General features: G+C 50.4%; 2 protein-coding genes across 5 annotated transcripts in view; both read right to left on the bottom strand.

Annotated features, from left to right (window-relative positions):
- The window catches only part of RNF183 (ring finger protein 183), a gene marked incomplete at its 3' end in the record, with an annotated part of 359693 nt that overhangs the window by 73102 nt on the left and 266572 nt on the right, over positions 1-20019 (bottom strand). The gene's annotated exons all lie outside the window — the stretch shown is intronic.
- On the bottom strand, positions 4968-14766 carry ALAD (aminolevulinate dehydratase). Of its 4 annotated transcripts, none has more exons than XM_082842289.1 (12): positions 14695-14766; positions 9328-9514; positions 8325-8375; positions 7763-7859; positions 7257-7392; positions 7066-7149; positions 6877-6965; positions 6600-6655; positions 6425-6512; positions 6250-6336; positions 5747-5876; positions 4968-5099 (listed from the first exon to the last, which is right to left on the bottom strand). In XM_082842289.1, the coding sequence occupies exons 2-12, from the start codon at positions 9438-9440 to the stop codon at positions 5041-5043; spliced, it is 990 nt and encodes a 329-aa protein (XP_082698415.1). In that variant the 5' UTR covers positions 9441-9514; positions 14695-14766; the 3' UTR covers positions 4968-5040. The 4 variants fall into 4 exon arrangements, with proteins under 4 accessions (XP_082698415.1, XP_082698416.1, XP_082698417.1 ...); XM_082842290.1 differs by lacking the exon at positions 14695-14766 and adding an exon at positions 11224-11255; XM_082842291.1 differs by lacking the exon at positions 14695-14766 and adding an exon at positions 10273-10337.

Here is a 20019-nt window from a genome sequence, read left to right as displayed (position 1 = left end):
AGGGCAGAATGGTGTGTACAACTTTCAGGTTGGGCCCTTGTAAAGAAGCGTCATGCCCTCCATTTGCCCTTCTCCTCTTTCAGCTGACTGAAAAGAGGACCTGATGGTGGGAACTGGACCCACCATCTATGATCACGAGATAGAAGCGGAGATGTGTTGAGGATGACAGAACGAGGCAGGAGCCGTGACCCACCACCCCATATAGCTGACATAGCCTGGACTACTTAGAGAGAAACATATTTCCATCTTAAGTTACCGTTATTTTGGCTTTTGTTATAATTACTACACTTGAATCCTGACTAACACAGGGTGATGGGGGAATGACTTTAAATTGGGTGTCAGGGCAGGTTTCTTTGAGGACGTGACACTTAAACCAAGATTTTAACAATGAAAAGGAAACGGCCATACAGATTTTGGGGAAAGCATTCCTGGCAAAGGGGACGACCACAGGTGCAAAAGCTCTGAGATCCCACCAGCCTTCCGTGTAAGGAGGGAGACCTTGTCAATCATGGTGCCACATCTCCCATTCCATTGTTTATAGGGACTGAACGGAGAGGCTGGTTATGTGACCTGAGCAGAACCAATCAGAGACCTCCAGAGATTTGCTATGTGAATAATGGGATAGAAAGGAGCTTTCTCTGGGATTAAGGACCATCTCAGGATCATGTTGCTGTTAAGTGGCAAAAGCCCATTTTAGAATAAAGCCAAGCTGAGGCAAACACATATGAGAGCTAGGAAGGGACAGAGGTCTCCAGGAGAGCCTTTGACCCTAGATCCAGCTACACTTGACCTTATTACAGCCCAATTATAGAAACCAATTACTTCCTTTTTTGTTACTGAATTAAGTTTCTGTCACTGGCAACCAAGAGTACCCAGAACAATGCAGAATATAGGGTGTTATAAGTCACAGGCCCTGATTTGTGGAATTGGCCGGCAGAGTCCACATGGGGCATATAATAGGTCAGGACTCCCCCTTCCCTAGTTGGGAAATTGGTAGTAAAATGTTTGGTTAAAATGCCTGTTGTTTTGGGGGACCCTCAACCATAGGCCCACTGAGGTAGTTTTAGGGACCTTTTATTTTTTTAATAAATTTATTTATTTATTTCTGGCTGCTCTGGGTCTTCGTTGCTGCGCACGGGCTTTCTCTAGTTGCGGCAAGAGGGGGCTACTCTTCGTTGCGGTGCACGGGCTACTCATTGCGGTGGCTTCTCTCGTTGCGGAGCACGGGCTCTAGGGCACACGGGCTTCAGTGGTTGTGGCACGCGGGCTCAGTAGTTGTGGCTCAAGGGCTTTAGAGCGCAGGCTCAGTAGTTGAGGCGCACAGGCTTAGTTGCTCCGCGGCATGTGGGATCTTCCTGGACCAGGGCTTGAACCCGTGTCCCCTGCATTGGCAGGCGGATTCTTAACCACTGCGCCACCAGGGAAGCCCAGTTTTAGGGATCTTAGAGAAACAAAAAGTGAGGACGATGGAATGTGTCGGCTATTTGTGGTGGCCTTCAGGATGTCCCAGAGACAAGCTGCCGTCCACGCTGGCATAGCTGAGAGGGAAATAAAAAAATCAAATCTTGTTGAGAGAGGCCCTTAATGCTCACCAGATGCCTGGAAATCTGAGAATCAAAGGCCTTGTTGATTGTTAAAAACTGAGTTCTCTGCCCAAAGATAAAATTAGGGCTAGCAAGAAGAAGGCACACAGCAGGAGACGGGGACTGTGGAGGAGCCAGGCCCCCCAGGACCACCCAGATCCCTCCAGCTGCCTGCCTGGTCATTACTGCCTTTGTAGACAAAGCATAGTGGGGTGGGGGTGGAGCAGACAGTAGGCTGGTACCTCAGGTGCCGAGTCCTGACTCCAGAGGGTGCCACTCACATAGACCATGATGCCTGAAGGCAACCCCACTACTGGAACTACTAATAGCATAATGTTAGGGCCATAATTTTGTTAGTTTATCAGGAGGTGGTATGGCACAGTGGGTAAGGGTAGAGGCCTTGGAGTTGGGCTATGTGAGTTCAAATCCCAGCTCTGCTGTTTTTGGTGACTGGGGTTCTAGACCCAGTTCTGCCACAAACCTGTTGAGTGGCCTTGGGAGAGTCACATAAACTCTGTCGATAGAGCTTCCTCATTGCAAACCCAAGCTCAATTTAGGACTCCCCTTCCAAGCTTTCCCACCTCAGTAAATGGCCTATCAGCCACCCAGGAGCTCAAGCCAGGTTCGTCCTTGACATCTAATCTACCTTCTAAATCCACTCCCTTCTCCACCCACACCGTCACCACTCAGTCTAGGCCACATTTCTTATTTGCACTTTGCCACAGTGCTGTCAAAATGCTTTTATACAATGCAAATCAGGAGCCACTCATTCCCCTGACTAAAGCCTTCAGATGGCTTCCCTTTCTCCGGGAATAATGAGAAGGCTCTCTATCTTCCTTCAGCATGGCTTCTGAACCCCGGCACGCTCTGGCCCTGGTGTCTCTCTGCTCAGTTCAGGCCTCTCTTCCCCATCCTTCCCTGTGTTCCAGCCACGCCAGCCTTCCAGCTCCTTTTAGCCCCAGGGTTCCCTCTGCCGGGAATGCCCTTCCCTAAACATGTCTCAGCTTGGTGGCTCATTCTCCAGGTCTAGGTTTAAATATCAGACCCTAGGGGAAGTATTTTCTGATCTTCAAACCAGGTCAGGCCAGGTGTGGCCTTCACAGCACCTGTCACATTGGTAACAGGTCCGCCTCTTGGTTCTCCTCAGGGAGACTCATCATCACTCCACTCAAAGTTTACCCCTGGGGGCTCTCGACACAGTTATGTGCTCCCTGAGGGCTGTTTGTACCTAAAAGGCAGTGTCTATCTCCCATCTCCATGTGCCTAGATCAGAGCCAGGCCCCCATATGTGCTTGGCAATGATGAATGTAGGATGGCCTTGAAGGATGTTCCCTTCCACACTAACCAGAAATGAGCTCAGGGGCCAGGGGCCAGGAAGCCAAGAAACTAGGGTGGTGGAAGGGTCTGGTGTGGCCCAAGCCCTGAGACCCATCAATGGCTGATCTCCCATGAATGTTTCGGGCCTCTAGGTGACTCTTCAAGTCCCAAAGGCTGAGGACAGAATGAGATCAGATCTTCAGTTAAGTCGGCCACAGCTCTGGGGAAAACTAGCAGGAGTTAGAGGGGAGCTGCTTCTGACTCATATAATTCCAAATTTTATAACATCCAAACTAACCTTGCTTTGACTCTAGAGTTGGGATTCTGTCACTTTGCAGACAGGCAGGTGGACTTACAAACTGGCACCTCCTTAGCTGGGCCTGATCCTTCACTGGGGGGAAACATTACGTTGCGTCACCCTCAGAATGAATGGAAACCAGCTGCCCAAGCCAGAAACCCATGAAGGCATCTATTGCCTCCCATTCCCTCCCTCAATCCCCCCAATGTGAAAGCATCAGCAAAATCTTCTTATTCTATCTCCAGAATGTATTCTGAATATATTCTGCTTCCTTCTCTCTCCACTGCCACCACCCTGGTCCAGGCCACTGTCTTTGCTCCAGGAGGTCACCAACCAGGGACACCAACCTGGGTCCCGACCAGGCTTTTTCTGGCTCACCCCTCCATTTTTTTTTTTTTTTTTTTTTTTCTGTATGTGGGCCTCTTACTGTTGTGGCCTCTCCCGTTGCAGAGCACAGGCTCCAGACGCGCAGGCTCAGCGGCCATGGCTCACAGGCCCAGCCGCTCTGCGGCATGTGGGATCTTCCCGGACCGGGGCACGAACCCGTGTCCCCTGCATCAGCAGGCGGACTCTCAACCACTGCGCCACGAGGGAAGCCCCTCACCCCTCCATTTTTTTCATAGGAGCAGAAATGGGGGAAATTGGAACACATACAAGTCCTGGTTAAGATCCTTCAGATGGCTTTCTATCAGATGCAAAATAGAACCCAAGTTTCCTACAAGGTGCAGGATCTACCTTTCCAACCTCCAGTCCTGCAGCCCACCTTCCTCTTCCTCATCTGGCTCCCAGCGGCCCTGCCAAGCCCCTCCCACTGCAGGAGCCCGTGCACTCCGTCATTCTCGCAGCTTCTGGTGTCTGCTTCCCTCTGTCCTCTGTAAGGGTCTTTCCTTGTCCCTCAACCTCATGGAGGGCTTCTCAAGTGAGGCCCATCATCTGTTATTCTCTGTCTCAGACCCTTTCTTTCCCTAGAAGCACTATTACAATGTATAACTGCCTCGTCTGTTTTCTTGTTGTTTTCTGTCACCCATGTTCTCCTTGTATAGATTCCACTCAGAGACAAGCTGAGGTCTGTCCTGCTATACCCCCAGGACCCAGCATTGTGTGTGGGCACAAAGCAGACCTTCTCAAAAAACACCTCTTCAATAAAAATCCTTTTTGGTGGTGGCATCTCCAACCGTCAGGAACTCTCTCTTTGCTTCCGAATTTCGATCCTTAGGCAGCGTTCCTGCTTGTTAATGAATAATTCTTTTCTGCTCGTTAATGAGTAATTCTTCTCTGGGTTTATGGCTCAGAGAACAACAGGAGATCTCAGGCAGCCTGGCAAGCACTGGCCTGTGTGGGAATCGCCTTCCAGTGGAATCGCCGCAAATCTCAACTCTAAACCCAGGGTGTCGATCTAAGCCTCAGTCCCAGTGTGCCCAGCTCTGCTGCCAGAGGCCTCGAGCTTTCCAGAGCTTCTGAGGGTCCAAGATTCAACTGCCCTCCTTTTCCTTTAATGCTCCAAGCCTTTTTCCCAGGCCCCACTGAGCCAATGCCCATGATTCCTGGTGGCTTTCAAGCTGGAGCCACCCCTGAGGAAGGAGCTGGGGTGGCAGAGGTGAGCCTCAGGGTTGACCCAGGGGAGGGGTAGGGAAGCCTCGGAGAGCCCATGAGGATGTGGCTGTGAGTGGGGAGATGTGGCACTCTGGCAGAAACACCCAGGGCTTCTGGGTGCCTGCCAGCGCGTAAGCAGGAAGCGGGCACGAGCACACAGTTCTTGAAGCATCGTTTACTTTGGTTTTCACTTCCCCAAGGCTCAGGCATTAAAAAGTTCTAGTTCTTGGGTCTTGCACATTTTCTCCATCACTCCTTCAGCCACTGCAATAGCTGAGGCGTGTAGTAGGTGATGATGACGTCGGCACCTGTGTTGGGAGAGAAGCGGGAAGCAGGGGGAGGGCAGGGCGTCAGCTCGGGGAATACCTTCTGGGAGATGAGGGCCAGGGGTGGGAAGAAGGCTACCATGAAGAGGCACAGCCCACGGGTGTCACAACCTAAGACTGAGTTCAGTTCTGGTGAGTCCTAGCTCTGTACGTTGTGTGACCTCGGGGAAGGCATTTTCTCCTTCTGGGCCTCAGTTTGCCAATGTATAAGACTGCACAGTGGGGGAAACAGGTGAGCTGTGAGTTCCCTCCCCACGCCGTATGCTTTACCAACAAAACCAGCTCCCATTTATGAAGTGACAAGCACACGCCAATTACACGTAGCATCTCCTTTAATCCTCCTGACAACCACGCACCAGCTATCTTATCCCTAGTTCATAGACAAGGACACTGAACTCAGAGAAGTGGCTTGGCCAGGTCTCAAAACCAAAAAATAACAGAGGGCTCTGCGTGCTTCACTGTTCCACATTCTGTCCCGCGGTTTCATGTCTCTTCCCCAGCCTGTCTAGATCTCTGGCATTTCCGGGCATGAGACTCCAGGCTGTCTCATGACTTTATCTCCCTATCTGGTCAAAGTGCCCATCAGTCCCCGCGGCACATGTCAAAAACTCCCACCCCTGCTTGCTCACCTGCTCTGCGGAAGGCAGTCATGACCTCCAGTACAGCAGCCTTGAGATCAAACGCTCCGGCCTGGGCTCCATGCCACAGCATGGCAAACTCTCCAGAAACGTGGTACACGGCGAGAGGGAGCTCAGGGTGCTGCGGAGAAGCAGCGGGGGGCAGGCAGGTTGAAGTGGGGGTGGGCATGCCTCTGGGAGTATCCCTTCCTCCCTGCTCAATGTGTGACCGTCTTGAGCCCCAAGCCCTGAGTCACTGCTGCTGCCGGCCTGGCCCATCCTCGAGCTGTTAAAGCAGAACTGTTCAAAGGCTCCTGCGAGCCCTGGCGCAGAGGCCCACAGTGGTTCCCAGGTGGGGACAGGGACAGGGGAGGGGGAGGGGGGTTGCTGGGGATTCCTGTTCCTGGGAAGACTGCTCAACTCCGAGATTCTGCAGTTCTTCGATCAAAGGGCCCAGAATCTGTGGACACACTCTCATCTCCCCGAGCCCCCTCTGGCCTCTGCCCTGCGCTCACCTTGTTCTTTACCTCCCGCACGATGTCCAGGTAGGGCATTCCTGGCTTCACCATGAGCATGTCAGCTCCTTCCCGTACATCCCGGTCCTAAAGGATGAGTTACGGTGTGGGCAGTGCCTGGGAGGCGAGGTGACAGGGGGACAGGCCGGGTGGGGCTGGCGCTCTGGTCACTCACCACCGCGCGGAGGGCCAGGCCTCGTGCTCCGGGCGGCAGCTGGTAGCAGCGGCGATCTCCAAAAGCTGGGCTCGACTGAGCTGCGTCCCTGGGAAGCAGAGACACCAGGGTGGGCTCCAGCTTTGGGTTAACGGGTCAGGGATTCAACAGCAGACCCCTGCCCATCCCCACTCACCGGAAAGGTCCATAGAAACAGGAAGCGAATTTGGCACTATAGCTCATCACTGATACCTATGGGCAGATAATAGGGGTCTCGGCTCAGCCAGCCCTCCAGATGTCCCAGGGTGAAGTGACAGGGAGAGAAAGGACCCAGGCCGGAAGGAGAGGTGTGTGTCCTAGTCCCACTGGAGCTCTGGGCCTTGCTTTCTCTGTGCGAGGTGCAGACACGGGGGCAGGTCTGGTCCAGGCTCTCTTACTTCCTCCCCACGTGCTGCCTGCACCCCTGCCCCTACCCGGTTGCCAAATCCATGTGCCATCAGAGCCTCCTTGATGGCTTCCACACGTCCGTCCATCATGTCCGACGGGGCCACCACCTGACATCCTAAAGGGCAGAGGGTGGCCTTCAGAACTCTGGGACCCTCCTATCCACCTTGCCACCTCCCCGACCCAGGGGTGCCCATTTCTGCTGGTGGCTCACTCACCTGCCTTGGCATAGGCCAGCGCCACCTCTGCCAGCCGCTGGCGGCTCTCCTCAGCTTGGAACGACCCATTCTCACTCAGAAGCCCTGCAGGACAGACAGCTGGGTTTGGGGGAGCATCCCGGGCTTTGGCCCGTCTCCACCGCAGTGGGAGTGCTGGTGGCAGCAGGGCTGGTGCAAGGAGGGAAGCTCACCACAGTGACCGTGGGAGGTGTAGGGGCACAGGCACACATCGCACGCCACCAGGAGGCCGGGGAAATTCTTGCGCAACAGACGGATGGCTTCGATAGTTGGGGAGTCCTCGGAGTCTGCCGCAGAGCCCCGTTCATCCTAGGGACAGGGGAAGGACAAAGCGGAAGGACAAAATCACAGGAAGCCTTTGGGAGGCACAGTGGCCAGCCAGCAGGGCACAGCCCCGGCCCTCTCCTTTATCACCACGACAGCCCCTGGACGAGGAGGCACGGGGAGGACCGTTCCCACTTTGCAGAGGGAAACCTGACTTGACCATTCAGAGCTGCAGCCCTACTTAGCTTCCTGATCCTACATGGCTGCTGTTTCAAGGGCAGTGGCTGTGTCCGTTCACCGGTGGCCCCAGGGCCAGCACAAGGCTGGAGCGAGGGTGTGATCAGCGTGCAACCTCAGCTTATCCTCACCCAGCCTCCCCCTCCCCTTCCCTCTGACCCCTCCTCTGATTTGTCACCTTGGGAACTCTGCTGGGGACTCCGAAGACTAGGACACAGCGCAGGCCCTCCTCCACCAGGGGCTTCAGCATCTCTTCCAGCCGGTTCACACCATACCTGCATGGAGGGGCTGAAGTGAGGCAGGTACCAGGCTAGGGTCCCCCCACGCCTCTGGCCTGTGCCTCTGTTAAGAGTCAAGGTGCACATGGCACCAGGAGGGCTCAAGCCTCACAGTACACGGAGGGGCAGGAATGCACCCACCAAACAGATGGGAAAACCGAGGCCCCACGTAGCAGAGCTATGGCATTCAGCTGTGGAAGGCCCCTTCAAGGTTCTGTTATTGACCTCCCATCTGAAGTTCAGCGTTCCTCTGCTATGGCGCCTCTGGTGACAGGTAGCTCATTACTGACCGAGGCTGCCTCTTTTGTTGTGGAACAACTCTGCCCCCCGAGACAGTCCTTCTGAGCTGAAGTCAGCCTCTCTGGATCTTCTGCCTCCGGGGTCTGCTTCTGCTTCCTGTCACCTCCACCTGTGAAATTGCTCCCTCCATCATAACCCTGCCCTCCCCACTCCGTCTCCTACCTGGCCACTCCTGGGAGGCTGGCGATAGGCTGTTTGTCATCAGGAACATCCCTGCAAGAGCGGGGGATGGGCTATGGATTGGTAGCTGTGGGAAGGGCCAGTGGTGAGGGGGTGACTGGGAGAGATGGTTGGGAAACTCGGAAGGAATATGGAGGTGGAGATGGTGGGAGGAAGATGGGATCCAGTGTCTGGTTCCCCTGCCTGGCCAAGCCCAGGGCCTGAAATAATAATAGGAACAACAAGAATAACAGTGACAACAAGCAACTGTACTCAAAGAACAGTACTCCTAGGAAGGAGTCAAGTGGTTAAGAACTTGGACACTGAGATCAGAAGGTCCTTGCTTGCTATCCCAGCCACTTACTGACTGGGCGACCTTGGCCAAATGGTACTCTTTGAGCCTCAGGGCCTTCATCTGTATCCTGGGTCAATTCATTCATTCATTCAACAAATATTTATTGAGCACTTATTATGTGTCAGGTACTGTTCTAGGCTCTGGCAACACAACAGTGAACAGACAAAAATCCCTGCCCTCGTGGAGATGACATTCTAAGGGATAATATCCGTATTTTTCTCATATGAATACTGTCAGGGTGGAACGAGATAATATACATCGGTGCTTAGCATACTAGTACCTGGGACACAGTAAGCCCTCAATACGTATCAGCTGTGCTATCATGACTGATCATGACTGCCACCTCTGACATGTACACAGTACTTTACAGCCAACAAAACATCGTCTCGGCTTCCGTCTTGTTGCAAAAACTCAGGATGAAAAAGGCAAGGGTTATTTTTATTTTCCAAATGGGAAGACTGTATTCTCTTCAAGGTTTTTTTTTTTCTTAATGGCTGTCCTTAACCCAGCAGGCCACTTCCAATACCTTGAGCTCCAAGCTGACAGCCCCACTTTATCCCCGCAACACAGACACCTGCTCTGTTCACGTGCATGCACACACACTCAACCCACCCCCTGCCGATCAGAGACCTGGCTCATTTGCGGACTCACGTGACAAAGATGGGGTAGATGAGGCTGGAGGCACTGAGGCTGGTGGTGGTTGCCTGCCAGGTCCGAAGTAGTGGGTGGAAGTAGCCGCTGTGCAGGACTGACTGGGGCTGCATGGTGGGCAGGGGGGACAGAGGGCAGCCGGGTGGCTGGAACTGAGGGCTCTTGGGGGTCTGCCTCGTGCTCAGCTCTGTGAGGGCGACGAGAGGCGCATGAGACGTGGTCCCTGGCACCGGGAGGTGGTCACATACCCGCAGGCTTTTCCAGATTCCTGCTTCCCCTGCTCTCTACCCCAGTGCTACTCCTAGTGGGGTTTACCAATCCCTGCCGGTGTGCACCAAGATAAATAGGCACTTTCATGAAACTTCAGAAACTTCCAGAGCAAGTTGAATCTAATAATATAAAATCTGGGTTTGCATTTTATTTGGTCTCTTTTTTTTAAAACAACATGTCTCTATTAATTCATTTTCATTGCATTTTATCAAAGAATCAGTCTAGGATGGACTGGACATTACTATGAGAAGCCCTGATCTAGCCACCACTTAAGCTTTGCCTATTCCATGAACAATGTCCATGGCCATGGCAGAAATTTTAGAAAAGTACAGATAAGCAAAAAGAGAAAAATTTCCTGTAATTCTACCTCTAGGGGAAAACTGTTAACCCCTTGGTACACGGACACACACTAAGAGGATTAAATCGCACCGTGCCGACAGACAGACAGACATGCCTGTGGAGTGGCCATGGAGGCTGCTTTTCCAGCCCGAGAGCCTCCTGCCGCTCCCCAAGCACACTTGGCTGCGTTCCGCTCACCCTCTTTCCCTAGGAGGCTGGTGCTCTTTCAACAACTTCCCCATCCCCAAGTCCTACCAGGTTGTTCACCAGGCGGCCCCTCCTTCCCTCTCCCCTGCAGCATCTCTTCTTGCCCGGATCACAGTCTCTCTTATATACCAGTTCTCTGTGGCCTTATCTTATCTCGTCTCAGTAGGCGGAGCCTCTGCAGGGCAGGGTCCACACTTAGTTCATGTTTGCCTCCTGCACAGCACTCTGCCACACAGTAAATACATTTAGCCACATGAAGTACAAGACAATATGCCCTAAATGCCAAATAAGGGGTGTAAGACGGAAGCTGGGGCATTAACGTTTGTTTCTTGAGCACCTACTATGTGCCAGGCCACGCTGGGCACTCGCACACATGATTTCTCATCCAGTTGGCACCGCAGTCCCAGGGGATCGGGCTGACTGAGCGCATCTCGGAGAGGCCGAGCCTACCGTGAAGGAACCATGGCTTCCAATGTGAGTTAGGAGGTCAGAAGCTTGTTGGAAGAAGACAGGACTAGAACTCGGTTTTGCAGGATGAGTGGGCTCGGCTTGGCAGAGGGAAAGGGGAGAATGTTCCCTCCGGAGGGGAAAGAAGGGGCCAGGAGGACGGGCTGTGGACTGCTCTGCGGACTGAAGAGGCAATCGACGATGTGTGTTTGGAGGGGAGGGGCGGCCAGACCTAGGACGGGGAAGATTTCTGAGCAGGGGGCGGGGCAGGGGCCTGCTCAGAGCCTGGCTTTAGGAAGATAATTCTTGCAGCCTGAGCAGAGCTGACTAGAAGCAGAGGAAGACAGAGGCTGTGGGGCGAGAGGGGTAGGGAGGAGGGGCCATCCTAAGGCGGCCAAGAGGCAGTCTCTTGGGGCGGATGCGCTAGCTTGCTTGACCTGGAGGGCAGCGGAGACAGGGACAGGCAGGAAGAGGGCGGGGGGAGGTGAGCTTGGAGAGAGAGGAGGTGGGGAGCTCCGTTTTAGACGCTTCCTTTTGGAGGTGCCTAACAGCCAAGTAGGGGGAAAACAAAGCGCCACCAATCTCTCCTTGTATGAATGGGACCTCAAGGCCCAGAGAGGGGCAGGGACTTACCCACGGCTGCACACTCTCTGGGCCTGGTGGGGGTCGTTCAGTACACTGATGATGCCTTCCCCTCCCCCTGTCCTCCAGCCTCCCAGGCCCCTGGGCTCCCTCCCAACTAGCTCAGGGGCCTGTTTCATCTGATCCTCCTCCTTGGCGGGGTTGGGGTTATCAGGAGCCACACAGGAGCCACTCCACCACCACACCCCTGGGCCAGCCACATCATCTGACCCAGGGGCAAGCCAGCCCTCCCCAAAGATGTCCCAACTCCCATATGAGCAATCATTTAGCAGATACAAAGTCCTGAGTGCCCATTTTGTGCAAGATTTTGCTCTTAGGTCTGCCAAGGATTAGCCCAGCTCAGAGAGGTTAAGTCACTTGCCCAAGACCACACAGCTAGTGACTGAGCCAGAATTTGAGTTTGTTGTAGACAATGAGTGCAGGGTTTTACCTACCATACCCCATACTACTGATAAACACTTGATTCAGTAGGCATTGCTCTGCCTATACTATCTCTGCCTTGGAGAGATGGAGAGTATCAGAGAAAAATATACTGAGTGTATGTTGTGTGCTGGGCACGGCCCTAGGTACTTTACACATATATATTATCCCATTTAATTGCAGAGAATTGTTCTAACTTAATGATAAGGAGACAGAGGTTCAGAGAGGTTAACTGACTTGCTCAATGTCATTCTAGAGTCACATCATATTTTGAAGGTAGGTCTTTGGGTCTCTAACTCACTTTCCAGAGAACCTTTATAGCAGCAGGCCCCCAGCTTCTGGAATCCAAAGCTGCATTCCACTGGCTTCAAACCCACATCTACATTAGAAGGCTGAGGAAGCAAATGCCTTCTGCTTATCAGAAGCGAAAGGGCAGGGCTGCCTAGGGGCCTTGCAGTCCAATTCACCCAGAGGAGACTGGGGGTTTGGGGGTGGGGGTTAGAGAGTGGTGAGGGGGAGGCCTTACTAGGGCAGTTCCACTTTTATCTGGTTTTTTTTTTTTTTTTAATTTTAGGATTCAGAGAGAGGTTTGAGACATGGGTATTAGTGCTGAAAAAAATAAAAAAGTTGAAAATCACCAACCCTGTTTAATCTTTTACATTCTGCTGTGGAAAGTAGGGTGCAGAAAGGAGACAGGAGTTATTTGACATCCACAGCGAGTCAGGTACAAAGCTGGGCTTGACCATGGGTCTCCTGGCTTCTACTCAAGGGCCTGTCACCTGCCCCACAGGTAGTCATTCTGTTACATACGTGCTTAATAAACAAACATCTGTTTTTTGTTGTTGTTGTTTGTTTGTTTTGCTGTGCCACGTGTCACCTTAGTTCCCCGAACAGGGATCGAACCCGTGCCCGCTGCAGTGGAAGCGTGGAGTCTTAACCACTGGACCGCCAGGGAAGCCCCAATAAACAAAGAACTGTGCAGTAGAACAACACCCCCTGAGCAACAGAGGTGCTTCTCTGTTTGCAGAGCCAAATCCAGGTGGAGGTTTTGCTTTGCCAAAAGTCCCTGAAAAACTGGAAGATGTTCACATACTTGGAAGGGGCACTTCTCCCAAATTAAGGGAGCCCGTAAGCCACAGCTTAAATCCTGTGACACCACACTGAAGACAAGGGTGAGTCACCATGGGATGCGAACAGCTTAGCTTAACTGGAAGGCTGTAGCAGGCAGTGCAGAAAGAGTAATGTTTCAGGGTCAAACAGTCCCAGGTCTGCTCTGTGCTCTGCGTATGACTTTGGGCAAGGTTGCAGAATCTTCATTTCGTAATCTATGAAATGGGAATGATACTATCAAACCTGCAAAGCTGCAGAGAAGATCAGAGATAGTGAAGAGGTACATGCCTGGCACAGTAGCGGCTCAGTAAATATGCAGCTACTTTTACTATCATTAGGAGTAGAAGTGGGCTGACAAGACCTCCTGGAGTGGATCACAGCTGTGTCCTCTGCACCACACCCAGAAGGGAGAACTTTCACTCAAACCTGGATGGGCCACAGGGTCTCCCAGGATATCTGAGGTGGGGTCCTTGCCTTCCAGCAGCTTATGTGGTGAAGGAGAAACAGTCACCATACAGATGCTACAGTAGAGGGGTGGACTATATGCTATAGGAGGGACCTGTGTCTCTGGGAATCAAGGATGGATGGCTTCATGGAACAGGCAACACTGAGGGATAAGTAAAATTTCAGATTGATTGTGAAAGTATCTCCTTCCTTAGAAGGTAACGTCTCCAACTTAGGAGTAACCTAAGCTGGGCCCTGAGAACTACCACCCGGAGGGGCTGAGAAGAGATGCAGGGCCTGATCCCCCCATGTTGTGCTCCACTGAGGATTCCAGAGGCTGTGGTCTTGGCACAGAGGGTTGTGAGCTGCTGCCAGCGATGGCAGGCTCTGCCACTTGCAGGGGAGGGCCAGCTAGGTAGAAGGTGGCCAGGGCTGAGAAATCCAAACCCCCAGAAGGGCCCAGGACAGCAGCTGTCAGGCAGTTCTGAAAAGGAGCCAACTGGCTACCTGTTTATTCAAACTGCATTTCCTGAATATCTACTCTGGGCCTGCCCCAGTGCTAGGAACAGGGATTAAAGAGAAGGAGACCCAGGCCTTGACTTGGCTTTGAAGAGCCCAAATCTCCTCTGGAGCTAAAAGGAGAATCAGCCAGTTCCACAAATTCCTAGAACGTACTGACGAAGAGGTTCCTTAAAGCTTGCTGACTATATTATTGAAATGATGGTGATACTGGGCTGACATTGGTCCAAGGTCCTGCAGGGGGTCAGTGGCAGATCTCGGGGAGGAATCCAGGTCTCCAGCAGAGAAGTCCTCAATGTCCACCATTACCCCTTGATACTTTAAGTATAGATTTCAAAGCTGCTTATCAGTGGAGCTGGGCTCCTGGAGAGCTCTGGGTGAAGGGGGTGAGGGAGGAAAGAGGCAGAACGGTGACTCCGGACCTGGCTGCAGTTGGCAGCATGAGGGTTACGGGTGTGGGTTTTGGAGTCTGTAGATGTGGGTTCAAATCCTGTGTCTGTCACCTTCCAGCTGTCTGACCTCAGAATCCTCATCTGGTAAATAAGGACTTGAACAGACCTCAATGGGCTGTTGTTAAGACTGAATGGGCCAATGCATGTAACTTATGTACAATCCTAGCACAGAGCGGCTGTTATTGTTTGCACCTCCCTCCCCCATCCTGCGAGGCACCTCGGGCTCTCCACTGATGGAGACTACCCAAGCGGTCTCCAAGGGAATGGACCCCAGCCAGGAGACTCGGAGCCCAGACCCGGGTCCCCAAGGGCAACGGCCACGCAGAGACCTCAACCCCGCTGCAGCAGGACAATCTACCTCTAAGAGCCTAAATAGGAGTCCCAGAGTGACTCCGTCCCCGGCTGCACCGCCAGCGCTTGTGGATTACAGCAGAGTCTGGGTCTGGGGACACAAGACTTTGATGCCACAGCCCCTGCCTCCAAGTCCGCCATCTCCCCGAGTCCAGTCCCTACTCACCTGCCTCCCTAAGGAATCTGAGACGCCACTCCCGCCAGCACTGCCGCGCGCTCTAGTCTCCCAGGGCCCACGTGGGGGCGGGGCGGCTCTCCCGGAAGCAGCTCCCTCTCTCACAGCCCGCCCCGTACCGCATGCAGGCCATCCCCCCTGCGGGCACTTGGCCTGAGGTCGGCTCCGGCCGATGCCACGCCCACTGACGTCAGCAGGCCTGGCCAATCGGGTTGCCGAAAGGCTGAAGGGCCCGCCCCTCCCTACGCTGAGGTACGCTCCTGAGCTGCGGAAGTCCCGGGGGAGCCCACTTGGGGGCGCAGGAGCGGCGCGGCAAGGGTGCTGCGTGTGAACCGGCTTCGAGGTTAGAGCCCTGAGGTGTTCTTTATAGCCTCTCTTTTCCCAGCCTGGCGCATACTTGGCACTGGTTGTTTATTGAAAGAGTAATTAGATGTCAAGGACATTAAAACAACACCATAGTGCCTAACACAATAACTAAGTCCATTTTTGCGGACTGAGCATTTTAAAGTTGTTGAGTTCAGCACCAGGCTGCCCTCCAAGTTTTCAGAGAAAATTTATTCCAGCGTAATTTCTCAGGGCTTACTCTGTACCATAGTTTGGCAGATGTGATGTGAAAGACATGGGCACTTTGGAAAGGCTCCAAGTCTGATAGGGGCATCAGACCTATTATGGGTACAATGAGAGATTTGACCAAAAGTCGGGGGGGGAAAGATGGGGCAGGAGGGCTCTGGTGAGGCTTATGGGGCTTGGGTGAACTGGTAGCATCAGATGAGTGAAATAGGGATCAGGATCAGTACCCTAGCAAATTAATTCCTTTTTTCCCCCCTAAATATTTACTTATTTATTAATTTGGCTGTGCCGGGTCTTAGTTGCTGCACGCGGGATCTTTAGTCGTGGCATGCGGGATCTTTAGTTGTGGCATGTGGGATCTAGCTCCCTGACCAGGGATTGAACCCGTGACCAGGGATCGAACCCAGGCCTCCTGCATTGGGAGTGTATTAACTGCTGGACCACCAGGGAAGTCCCAGGAAATCCTTTGTGAAAGTGAGAGGGGGATTATTGAAAAGTCGACTTTGAACTGTGAAGAATGTCAGAGGGTTGTATTACACTTATTCTCAGATTTTATTTCTCAAAATCTGTACCCCAAACCTGTTTTATACCTCCTTATACTCCAAGTCTAAGAGGCAGAGAGGCTTAATGCTAGGAAAATATGACACTGCTTAGTTCCCAGCTGCTAGAGTTCTGATCTGTGTTCCAATAAGGAAGGTGGTGGAAAGAAAGTAATGCTTTTTTGTGCATTAAAGAGTTAGGGACAGTACCATACATTTTACATTCACTTACCTAATTTTGATGACAACTATGTTACTATCCTCATTTTATAGACTGGGAAAATAATTGCCAGGAGATTAATTTGCCCCATGCCACACTGGGATTTCTCTTCATTGCCTGCGAACCATATTCCTTCAACTCACAGAGGTAATTACTATTTATTTTTTTCCCCCGTTTAGATCCCCTGCCCAGCAGGTCTTTCATAACACCTCTCCTGGACTTCCCTGGTGGTCCAGTAGTTAAGACTCCATGCTTCCAATGCAGGGGACATGGGTTCAATCCCTGGGCGGGGAAGTTCCGCATGCTACGTGGCATGGCCAAAAACAACAACAACAAAATACCTCTCCTATCTCTGAGTTTATTGATAACTAAAAATAATTAGTACCATTGGATACCTCCAAGATCCCAAACAGGGTGGAAAATTTAAGAATGTTGCTGTTTGGTGTAATCTATTTTTCCCATGTCACTCTTATTCTTGACTGAGAGACCTGTTCCCACTTCTAGCACCCCCCCCTTTAAAATATAATTTTACCTTAATCTGTCACTCTTATCCATAAAAAGTATTGTGAATGCAACGACATGACTCTTAAATGTAATGCTGAGCAAAAGGAGTCAGACACAAGAGAACATATTGTATGATTTCATTTATATGAAGCACAAACCCAGGCAAAATTAACCTGTGCTGGAATTCAGGATAGCGACTACTACTGGGGAGATAGGAAGTGACTGGAAGGGAGATTGAAGGTTCTCTTTAGGGTGCTGGTCATGTTGTTTATTGATCTCAGTGTGACTTTCATGGATATGTTTAATTAATTAATTAATTAAATTTTTTTCTTGGCTGCACCTGTGCTGCTTCTGGTATCTTGGTTCCCCAACCAGGGATTGAACCCAGGCCCTTGGCAGTGAAAGTGTGGAGTCCTAACCTCTGGACCGCCAGGGAATTCCTTCATAGATGTCTTCAGTTTGTGAAAATTTATCAACCTCTACTCTTTTTTTTTTTTTTTTTTTTTGCGGTACACGGGCCTCTCACTGTTGTGGCCTCTCCCGTTGCGGAGCACAGGCTCCGGACGCGCAGGCCCAGCCGCTCCGCGGCATGTGGGATCTTCCCGGACCAGGGCACGAACCCGCGTCCCCTGCATCGGCAGGCGGACTCTCAACCACTGCGCCACCATGGAAGCCCATCAACCTCTACTCTTATTTGTACCTTTTAGTATGTATATTCTACTTACTAAGTAAAGAGTAAAAAAAAAAAGCCCAAACTCCCACTTTATTGAGTGCCTTCCAGGTAGGTACATGGCACTAGGCTAAATGCATGTGAAGAGCATAAAAAGAACCAGATATTAGTGGTTGCCAGGGGCAAGGGGAGGGAAGCATGGGGAATAACTGCTTGACTGGTATGAGGTTTTATTTTGGGGTGATGAACATGTTTTGGAACTAGATAGACGTGGTGGCTGTGAATGTGCTAAATGCCACCGAGTTGCTCATTTTAAAATGGTTAATTTTGGGCTTCCCCATTGGTGCAGTGGTTAAGAATCTGCCTGCCAATGCAGGGGACACGGGTTCGACCCCTGGTCCGGGAAGATCCCACATGCCGCGGACCAACTAAGCCCATGCGCCACAAGTACTGAGCCTGCACTCTAGAGCCCGTGAGCCACAACTACTGAGCCTGTGTGCCTAGAGCCCGTGCTCCGCACCAAGGGAAGCCATCACAATGAGAAGCCCGCGCACCACAACGAATAGTAGCCCCCGCTCACCACAACTAGAGAAAGGCTGCACGCAGCAACGAAGACCCAATGCAGCCAAAACTAAATAACTTTATTAAAAAAAAAAAGGTTAATTTTATGTTCTGTGAATTTTATCTCAATCAAAAAAGGAAATTGGTTAACCAAATTCAATATGGGTTTTTTCTTAGCTTTGACAAATGTACCATGGTTATGTAAGATTAACATGAGGGCAAATTGGGTGATGGTTATACTCTGCTACTTTTCTGTAAATCTAAAATTGTTCAAAAATAAAGTTTAGTTAACAAAAAAATAGAAGCAAGGCAGTGGACCATTGGAACGGAATCCCAGCTTTTATAAATTAGCGGTAAGTCACTTCTCTCTGATGAGCCTCAATTTCCCATCTGTGAAAATAGGAGATTTTTTGTAATTTTGCATGGGTAAGGATGGTAATCCTCCCACCCTCCAAATCCAAATCAGAATCTCTAAGCATGAAGGGCTGTGGTTAAAAACAGAGGAGAAACATTACCTTGGCCTAGTAGGGAAACTTCAAAATCCGGATACCACTACAGGATTGAGAGAGGTGTGGTTGGGAAAAACTGGCGGATGACCTCAAAGATTCTTCCCAGTCCTTGAATTCTATAGTTTTAAGTTATAGTCCCCACTCGCAGGAAACATGGTTTTTCTTAGGTAGTCAAAGTTTGGTAAGAACTAGGGTCGTGTGGAAGAGTTCTTTGGGGGATTCATTCTTGACTGGAGCCTTATGTTGGGGTAGAAACATGTTACAGAAGGTCAGGTGAGCCCACCTTAAGCAGGCTTTGAATAACAACAGGTCTAGGTATGGATTTGACTTAACAGAAAGCAGTGAGGGACTGCAACATAGCAATGTTCCAGGAAGATCCACTTGGCAAGCAGTACACAGAGGAAGCTAAGGGAAGCAGAGATGAGGCAGGAAACTGAGCTCAAAGGAAGCCACAGAAGTCCAGATGGGACTTGAGGGCTTGGCTGAGTGGTGCTCATGGGAATTAAGAAACGACATGTTAAAAAAAAAAAAAAAAAGAAACGACATATTTCTAGGGACTTCCCTAGTCGTCCAGTGGTTAAGACTCCATGCTACCACTGAAGGGGGCTCAGGTTCAACTGAGATCCCACATGCCGTGCAGCACGGCCAAAAAAAAAAACCCAATATATTTCTAGATATATGCCCCTATGTTCATCGTGGCACAGCATTCTTTACAATAGCCAAGATATGGAAACAACCTAAGTGCTCACCAACGAATGGATAATGAAGATGTGGTGTATATATACAATGGAATACTATTCAGCCATAAAAAAAGATGAAACCCTGCCATTTGTGACAACATGAATGGACCTTGAGGTTATTATGCTAAGTGAAATAAGTCCTGTGGAGAAACACAAATACCGTATGATTTCACTCATATGTGCAACATAAAAAACTAAAACAAAACCCCAAATAAATTAACAAACCAAACCAAACCTACAGAGAACTGAGCAGCAGTTACCAGAGGGGGAGGGGCAAGGAGGAGGGAAAAATGGGTAAAGGGAATCAACAGTATGGTGATGAATGGAAAATAAAATTTTGGTGGGTAGCATGTTGTAGAGTATACAGAAGTAGAAACAGAATGTTGTACACAAGAAACCTATGTTATAAATCAATATTATGTAAATTAAAAAATTACACAATTAGAAATGAATATATTAATATAGAATGAGCAAACTGAAGTTAAACTTGAACTATTTTGGTAATCCTTAAATAATATTCTGCTCCAAAAGCAATCAAATACTTGGTAACAGTGCCTAAGTCTAGTAGAAGCCACAGAGATTAGTCTATATCACACAGAGTACAAATGTTATGCTGTGTATGTATCCAGACTTTACATTCTCCTTAGGCTACTATTATGAAAGAAAACAGATTATCTTCGACAAGATTATAAAAATGATTTCTTTCCTATTCTGAAGCTGCTCTGTTAATTCAAAGGAAAATGAAAATATGTATGGAAGAGAAAAACAAAAATAAAAACAAGGCCTTGCTGTGTACATGCCACTGTGCTAAAAGTCTTCTGTTATCTTTCAAAATTCTCCTTTTAAGGTAGGTATTAATACTGCCATTTTAGAGATGAAAAAACTGAAGTTCAGTGTATTTAAAAAAAAAAATCATTTGTACAATAACCAACTATGAAGGACTCAGTGTATGCTGTTTTCCCAGAGACATATACTGTGACATTGTAACGAACTTATAGAAATA

Source organism: Leucopleurus acutus (assembly GCF_964270905.1).
Source record: "Leucopleurus acutus genome assembly, chromosome: 7".
In the NCBI taxonomy this organism is placed as follows: domain Eukaryota; kingdom Metazoa; phylum Chordata; class Mammalia; order Artiodactyla; family Delphinidae; genus Leucopleurus; species Leucopleurus acutus.
This window is presented reverse-complemented; position numbering and strand designations above follow the sequence as displayed.